This window comes from Quercus suber, unplaced genomic scaffold (genome assembly GCF_002906115.3).
Source record: "Quercus suber isolate HL8 unplaced genomic scaffold, Cork oak 2.0 scaffold_68, whole genome shotgun sequence".
In the NCBI taxonomy this organism is placed as follows: domain Eukaryota; kingdom Viridiplantae; phylum Streptophyta; class Magnoliopsida; order Fagales; family Fagaceae; genus Quercus; species Quercus suber.
In genome coordinates, this window is record NW_027069533.1 from 189,251 (window position 1) to 198,378 (window position 9,128).

The 9,128-nt window shown below is 35.8% G+C and overlaps 1 protein-coding gene across 1 annotated transcript; it reads right to left on the reverse strand.

Moving 5' to 3' along the window:
- Positions 1–235: 235 nt before the first annotated feature.
- Positions 236–1,168, reverse strand: LOC136067345 (uncharacterized). Its single transcript, XM_065773066.1, has 2 exons — positions 869–1,168; positions 236–784 (listed from the first exon to the last, which is right to left on the reverse strand). The coding sequence occupies exons 1-2, from the start codon at positions 1,166–1,168 to the stop codon at positions 236–238; spliced, it is 849 nt and encodes a 282-aa protein (XP_065629138.1).
- Between the last annotated feature and the right edge of the window lie 7,960 nt (positions 1,169–9,128).

The window sequence follows — 9,128 nt, forward strand, 5'->3', positions numbered from 1 at the left end:
TATCAAAAGTATTTCCGAGATCATTAACGTGGTTGGACTTTACTTTGCTCTTAACCACCATATCATCAATGTAGATTTCCATGTTTTTTCCAAATTGAGGTTCAAACATCCTGGTCATCATCTTTTGATAGGTAGCCCTTGCATTTTTTAAATCGAAGGGCATCACCTTGTAATGGTAATTCCTTATAGGAGTGACAAAAGCTGTTTTTTCCTGGTCGTCCAAAACTAAAGGTATCTAATGATACCCTTGGAAGGCATTCAGAAAGCTCATCTGAGGATGACCAACAGTTGCGTCCATCAACTGGTCAATCCGAGGCATAAGGAACGGGCCCTTCGGGTAGGCTTTATTCAAGTCCGTGAAATCTACACATACACGCCACTTTCCATCCTTCTTTTTTACCACCACTGTGTTAGCCAGCCATTCGGGATAAAAGACCTCTTTAATAGCCCCAGCTCGTTTAAGTTTCATCATCTCATCCTTGACAGCATCAGAATGTTCTTTGGACGAACGCCGAGGAGGTTGCTTCTTTTGGGTAGCAGCTGGATTGACATTCAATTTGTGGCAGATGAAGTTTGGGTCTACCCCTGGAGCTTCGTAGGCATCCCAGGCAAATACATCAACATTCTTCTTAAGAAATTCCACCAACTCTTCTTTTTCCTGAGGGGGTAACTGAATCCCAACTTGAAAAAACTTCTCTGGATCGTCACCTATGATAAATTTCTCTAAATTTTCACATTTGGCATCCTTGGCTAGTCTCTCATCAGGTAAAACTGTAGACTTTGACTGCTATAAACCTTTATTTATTGAGTCCGAGGATTCAACTGCTGACTGATGCGAGATTGTGGATACAAGGCACTGCCGAGTTACAGATTGGTCCCCTACCAGTTTCTCAATCCGATCTCCTAATGGATACTTCACTTTTTGATGCAAAGTTGAAGAAATAGCCCTTAGAGTGTGGAGCCAAGGCCTAGCCGCAATGGCCGTGTAGGGGGAGTATGCGTTCACCACTATGAAGTCCACCTCCACTACCTCTGAGCCTGCCTGCACAGGTAACCTAATCTGACTCTTTGGGCTAACCACCTTCCCATCAAAACTCACCAAAAGGGAATCATAGGTGGTCAGATCTTTGGGTTTCAAGTGTAGCCCTTTATATAAATTAGGGTACATGATTTCCGCACAACTGCCCTGGTCTACCATCACCCTTTTCACATCATACCCACCTATTCTAAGAATTACCACCAAAGCATCATCATGTAGCTAGATGGTCCCTTCCATGTCTTCATCCAAGAAACTCAATGCCGGTCGAATTTCTACTCTGGCCCATTTCGGCCCAAAGCTTGTGTCCTCGGCAAAGAACCGAGCTACAAACATCACCCTAGAGGGCTGTGAACCAGTTCTCCCAGGTGCAGCAAAGATGACATTGATTGTGTTTATTGGGGGTCTTGAGGAAGCATTCCCCTGAATCCCAGACCTTGGTTGATCACCCTGCCCGTTGGGGCGATACAAGAGATGCTGTAATTTCCCTTCCTTGACCAATTGCTTCAGATGGCTCCACAATATCCGGCAGTCCTTGGTGGTATGTCCTCGCTCCTGGTGGTATTGACAATGAAGGCTCTGGTTGCGTCCCAAGGGATCTCTACTCATCTTGTTTGGCCATTTGAAGTATGGCTCATTTTTTTATTTTCTCTAAAATTTGATGCACCGGCTCCCTAAACACAGTGTTTACAACTTGAGGGGCTTAAGGTGAAGATTGCCCAGTAAAATCTCTCTGGGGTCTGTTATTATTGTAGCAGTCCGACCTGAAATCCCTCCGCTCTTGAGGGATAACCTTGCCCTTGCCCTTGCCCCTATCTTGCTGCTGGTCCTCCTCAACCCTCTTGTATTTGTCAATCCGGTCCATGAGTTAACATATATTGGTAATAGGTTTCCTAGTCAAAGACTTCCTTAAGCCATGCTCGGCAGGTAGGCCGAGCTTAAAAGTGCTAATGGCAACGTCGTCAAAATCACCATCTATCTCATTGAACATTTCCCAGTATCTGTCTTAATACGTCTTCAAGGTCTCTCCATCTCTCATGGATAAAGACAACAAAGAAGCTAAAGGCCGATGAGCCCTTCTACACGTGACGAACCGGGATCCAAATGCTTGAGTAAGCTCCTTGAAAGAATCAATGGAGCCTGCCTCAAACTATCAAACCACCTCATTGCCACCGGCCCCAAACTGGAGGGGAATACTTTGCACATCAGAGGCTCATTCTTGGAATGTACGGCCATCCTTTGATTAAAATAACTAACATGCTCCACGGGGTCTGTTCTTCCATTGTACATGGTGAATGTGGGTTGGGAAAATCGTTGAGAGAGTTTCCCTCTTTCAATCCAGCGTGTGAAAGGTGACCTTGTAATCTGGCTCAGTGCTCTACTTATAGCATCGTTTCCCAGGCCGTCCGAGGACAACTTTCTATCTTTATGTTCATGATGATAGTCTTCATCATACGAGAAAGTCTCACTAGGGGGAGTTCTCGATCTGCGCCTATAGCTAACATCCTTCTCACCATTAGAAGAGAAGTCAGGATCGGGTGAGGCTCACCTTCGTCGTTCATGGCGTAAGCTTCTCCTTAGGTGATCAATCTCCTTCTACATGTTCCTGGCATTCTCCTCCTGAGAGACATGGCTTTACCCTTAGCTTGGCTTCTACTAGTACGGGTAGTATGTACACTTCCCTCCTGGTCTCTTTGCCATTCAAGATCATTTGAAATGATCTTGACGTTGAGACCCCATAGACTCTGCCTGATGTGGACCTGAACCTACCATTGTTGAAAGTTGGAATCACTGAAAACCCCAGTATTTCCCACAGACGATGCCAATTGTAAGGACCAGATTTGAACTTGTGGTCCACTGCGTGGATGGATTCAAGCCCCAAAAAGCCTAAAACAATAAATTTGTAGAGAGTGGATTGGAGAACACTAGGCTTTAGTTAATCAGATAAACGTTGGAATAAATTCAAATGATTAGAGAATGAAAAGAAATAGGGTTGTATTGAAGGAAAATAGTCCTCAGCAAAGTCTGAGGTGCACTATTCGTGTATATTATTCTCAAATTAGGTTACAAGTTTGGTTTCTGGATTCTACAGTGTTTTTCTCTCCCCTTTCAGATTCCCCTCCCTTGTTGCTTCCCCTTTCTTTTATATCCTCCTCCCCCTTTATTCCCACTTCACATGTGCATGCTAGACAGTTCTTATGGATACTTGTCCCATCATTTCTTTCCATTAGTCTTGATGTAGTAGCTGTAAGGCTGTAACTTACTGTTCAGGTATCACCTCCACATTAATGCGGCCAGTGTGTTAGTTGCAGTGCATTTAATGCGAAGGTAGCAGCTTTCCTCTTTAGATATTTCAAGGTATTGCCCTGTTCATCACTCTTTCAATGCCTATCAGCACCGATGAAACTTTTTAAAACTTCATTCCGAGTGACTAACAAACTTTTTTGGACATCAGCATTGGTTATCCGAGGACAAATTTATCCTTGGCCTATCCCTTGAGCCATTATGGTCAAAGCTAACCTTTGTTTACTAATACAACCTTCACTAAATAAGATTCCTCATCCTTGGACAACCCCTTGTCCTCGGATTGGACCACATACTTGTAATATGAATAAACGATGGACTCCCAGGCCCAATATCTCTATAGTAAGTTTTGCAATAAAATATAGTTTTCTAAAGAATTCTTTTATTTTGTGCATTAAAAGAAAAATTATACAGCATTTAGTACAAAAATTACAAATAGATGATTTTTGTGATTAAAATAACATCGAATTCCATTTTGATAGATCACAAATAATTGAGTAAAAATGCATTAATAAAGTCACTATATATTTTTCTTTTATTTATATTAGTGTATAATCTCGTGTATATGCACGGTATAATTAAAAATAATTATAATTATACTATTCAAATTATACATTTTTTTAATAGAGATTTAAATTATATATAGTATTAATTTACACATTTTTTAAATCATATATTTCTTAAATATATAATGGTTTCTTATTATATATATATGTGTGTGTGTGTGTGTGTGTGTGTGTGTACCATTTAGAATTTAATTGAATTTAAACTCTTTGATTTTTGCACCTAATAATTTACTTGCCACAAAAATTTAAAAATTAGATGGATATGTGGCGTAAAATTAGACTCCAATTAAAATTCAATTTAGAATCTAATTTGATTTGGGTTCTTTAATTTTTACACTCAATAATTCACTTGGTACAAAAATGTAAAATTAGATGCGACATGTAACGCAAAATTGAGAATTTAATTGAAATCAAATTGAATTTTCTCTGAGTTTTGACTTTTAATATACATACATACATACATATATATATATATATATAATATTGAATGAATTCTAATTTTATTTTTATATATTAATTTAGTATTAAATTCTAATATATTTCTTAATTTTAAATCAAAAAAATTATTTATGCTTTGGCCCCTCCAAAGAAAAATCTTGGCTCCATCCTTGTGAACCGTGAAATGTAGAGATTTTTTTTTTTCTTTCAAAAGCTCCTATTGAAATTGTCAACAATTTTAATTAAAAGAGTTTTAATAGGCTTAAATCACTTTTTGAACCCTAAAGCTCTATTATTAAAGCTCTTATTACGCAGTCGGTAGGATTTTAGTAGGCAGGCTTGACCCAAAGTATGCCCTAATATAATTTGAGCAAAACGTGTGCATATATAATAATTGAGAGACCATGGTCAAGAGACTTGGTTCAATGCTATTGTCAAGTCTTTTCCTCTCCATTAAACAAGTACTAAATATAAAAAAAAAAGTTTGTGAAAGAGGATGACAAGAAATTAGGAATGCTAGGTAACTCATATGGTCTCTTAAGATAATTCAGATGGAATGCCTCCCTTTGTGACTTAAGACTTATTATTGGATTAATGGACCTACCATGAAAAGGAAAAAAAAAAAAAAACACAGAACAAACAAATTTTGTAAAGTTTCATTGTAGGGATGTCTTTTTGTGTTAAAGAAACACTTTTTTTTTTTAGGTTAAATTCATTTGTTGCAACAAGTGGAAGAGATGAATTCAAATCATGGTTTTAATCATTATGAAAATCGAACAATGCTACTGAATTATAAAACACATGACATATGGACATATTGGATCCCCCATCAAACGTGTACTATAAAGCTAATTCTGGATTGAGTATAGTTTGGTTTTATTTAAACTTGCTAATCTGCTATCCAAACCAATCATGTTAGGTTGGGATGTTAGCAACCAATGCCAATTGAAACAGATTAAGTTATTGATTGATTTTCATTTTGCCTTTGTAGTTGGATTTGGTAAATATATCAAAATCAAACTTGATGTTCTTTAAAATCCCAAAAGTAATTTTATGATTGATTATGTACTAAATTTCAGAATATTTTTTCTTTTGATAAACAAAATCAAAGAGTCTATTAAATATTATTATCCATTTTGTTACGAAAGTTAGTTTTGATAATATTCATGATTTAATTTTTTTTTTTTGAGAAAATGGTTAGAAATGTTATTTATAAACTTAACCATAGCATATGAGGCCATTAACCTAGCTACTCTATTCTCATTTTTATGCACTAAAACAAACTCCACACCGTACAACACATCATGTTTGCGATTGCTTACTGATTCCAAATTCTTATTTTGAAGCCTTAACTTGTGGAACAAATTAACCTTTTTATTTTTATTTTTATTTTTATTTTTATCTAATTTAGAAATCTTAATACCTAATTCCCACCCTAAACTCATCTCTCGAGATTCAAACTAACAAGCACATGGATAACCCCTAGTCCTCATGGCAAGGGGAGCTACCATTCCGCCCAACATATAAACCATGATGGAACAAATTAACCTTTAACTCCTTGTAGTATTGGCATATTAATTTGACCTGTACTATATCTAGTGAGGCATAAAATCAAGGAATAATCAAAAATCAAAATGTTAAAGGTAACCCATGGGGTTTTTTTTTCCCCCTTTTTTTTTCTTTTTCTTTTTCTCATCAAATGTTGAAGGAAGTACTTTTAACCTTTTATCTTGTCAGTTTCTAAATAAATAAAATTAAATTAAATTTTTTTTATCCTGTCCAATGGGCCTTTCTTGTAATAAAGGTTGAGCGTATTTCCATCTCTGAGCTTTCTGAGTTGGTGGCTAGATTGAGAGCTAGTTATGCACCTATGGTCCATTCCATGTTATGGTAACAATAAAATAATGTTCATTTAGCAACCAAGAAAAGCCAAAAACCTTCCTTTCTCTCCTTTTTCTCTCCCATCCAAAAAGAGGGTAATTGATTATCACTTTTATTTTTCTCTCCCTCAAAAAAAAAAAAAAAAACTTAAATTGCCATAAATATTGACTATATTTTCTCCCACAATCTTTTCCAATCATATACAAACAATACTATTATATTTTACTATCCAGAAGAAACTATTATGGTGGCGTCCCCTAAAAATTGACAGATACACCTCCGCCGACCTCTTTTATTTATAATTATCATATTATTTATTAATTTTAGATTTGAACCGTCAAAAACAAATCAACAAATTTGAATTATTTTTCTTACATGGACAACTGCGGCATCTTTGACCAGTACCATTAGCACAATGTATAAAGACATGAATTGTGTGATTTTTGGTTTCTACTTTCCAACCTACATCGGAGAATTATGGAACAATTCAAATTATCATTCATGTTTATTTCATCTAAATCATATATGAAAAGTTACATAACTTTTAAATAGATGATGTGATTAAAACTATACTAGAACACTCGTTCAAGTCGTCATATAAAGAATAGAAGCATCGTTTGGAGGAAAATTTTGTTGGGAATAAATTTGATCTAATCACAAAAGTTACTTCTAAGTTCTAACCAAATTACTTTTGATTTTATTCACATTCCACCCTTTGTTGTCTTCAAGTTCAATAGTATCACTAACTTTTAAATTCCCTATCAATATTCCTCATATTTTCATTACCATTGTAAAAGTGCAGATAGTTATCAAAAACCCAATTATCTATCCAAAGTAAGGTATCTTTTCCTTTATAAACTGGTCGGCTAATACTTTTACAAATAAGATTCCCTGCCTTTAAAGTGTTTATCTAAATCCGAAACTTATCACAGGCCTTAACCAGTAAAAAAGAAAGGTTAAACTTTCTTGTATATTTTCCCCTAATCATAGTAATCATAGTATAATCCAAAGTTTGTAATTACCTTTTTCTTCTTCTTCTTCTTTTTTATTTTTTAAATTAACCGAGACCGGTAGCCTGGAAATTTATTAAGAAACCAAAACTAATTACATCAAAATCTCTATCTATTTTAGCATTCCAAAGTTTATAATTACATTAACTTAAGTTTTTAATTACATTAACTTAAGAGCATTCGTATCGGCTTGTGCAAAAATCTCTATCTATTTTAGCATAAAAACATAATTTTTCTATTTTAAACAATCACTTTTCAAAGACACCCACGTCAGATTATATATTCTATATTCTATTTGATTTAAATAATCATTTTTCATTATTTACTTATTATTATCTTCATAGAGAGAGAGAGAGGAATTTGATGAGACAAAAGGTGAGAGAAAAAAAAAATATATATATATATATATAAAGCTAGAATAACCGTGTAAATATATACAGTTATTTACATAATTATTGTTACAATTTTGCAAATTTACACATCTTTAGCTTAACTAATGATGGTGATTTTGGGGCTTGAATGTGTACAATTGATTTTTTTTTTTTTTTTTTCTATTATACAATTACTGATGCAAATGCTAAGTAATGGCTTTCCAAGCCAATTTGATATTATAGCTTACACTAAAGATTCAAAATAGCTTATAAAGTTTGCATAATACCATTGCAACATTGCATCACGGAGGGAATGGTTAAAGCTATGGGCGTTGAGATAAAAAAAGGAGAAAAGGAGTTGCTGGACAGCTTTGGGGGCTTAGAGATGGTCTCAATCTTTGTTATGAAATGCAGCTGAGTGCCGTGGTTGTCCAACTTGATGCAAAGGCCGTTGTTCAGCTTCTCTCTAATTCTTCAAGAGCTAATATTTGTGCATTGCCTCTCCTTGATGACTGCAGATATCTCATATCTCAGATTGGCCAAGTCCGAATCGGTCATTGTTTACGTGAGGCCAATACCTGTGCTGATTTTTTGGCTCGGTTAGGAGCTCACCAGGATAGTTTTTTTGTTTTATTTCATGACCCGCCTGTGGGTCTGTTGGATTTATTAAGCTCTGATAAAGCTGATTTGTACCGTTGCAGATACACTTCTGATCTGCCTTGTCTCCCTTAGTTTGCTTTTTCGTTAATGAAGTTCCTTTCTACAAAAAAAAAAAAGACTACCCCATCTAAATATGCAATGATGGTGACAACTAAAATTATCCTTTTTTCCCATTTTATCAATATTATAAATGGAAATTTTGAAAAGTCAAGTCGAAGCCATTGCTGCCCTTGATCTGAGAGAAGAGGCTGTGGTAGCCGCGAGACTTAAGGAATTGATTGATGGCTTCGTTTGGAGCATTGGGGTTGTGCGATGAGGCGCCGCCCATGGCTGCCCTTCCGCTGGCTTGGTCGGAGCAGCAGTTGCCCATAACCCAACAACCACGACCAAATTCCTCAGCTCAGATAATAAGCTCAGCTCAGTAGCAGCTTCAGCTTATGATATAAAATGAAAGAAAGCAAATACTAAATCGTAACCTATTCCTATGGAGAACAATTTTAATTTTGAAGATTAAGTTTTAACCCAGGACAGGAAGACTGACTCCTCCACAGACAATGGCATCTATTTATATATAGATATATTGAAAAAAAATTGAGGATAGGAACACTCTGTAATAGTGTGTTTTCGGCTGGGTTTGCTCAATATCTTCTCTGGAGAGATATTGGGGAAGTAGGGTTAGAGAGAGAGAGAGAGAGAGAGAGAGGAGAAAGAGGCAGATAGGGTTGTGTTTGAGAAAATTTTTGTATCTGTTTAGTTGTTTTTGGGTTAAATCCGGCTGTGAGTAAGTGGGTAAGTAGAGCTGAGTTTTTAACCTTGGTTTGATTTTCTAATCATAGTTAAGTTAATGGCATCAGTGGTGATA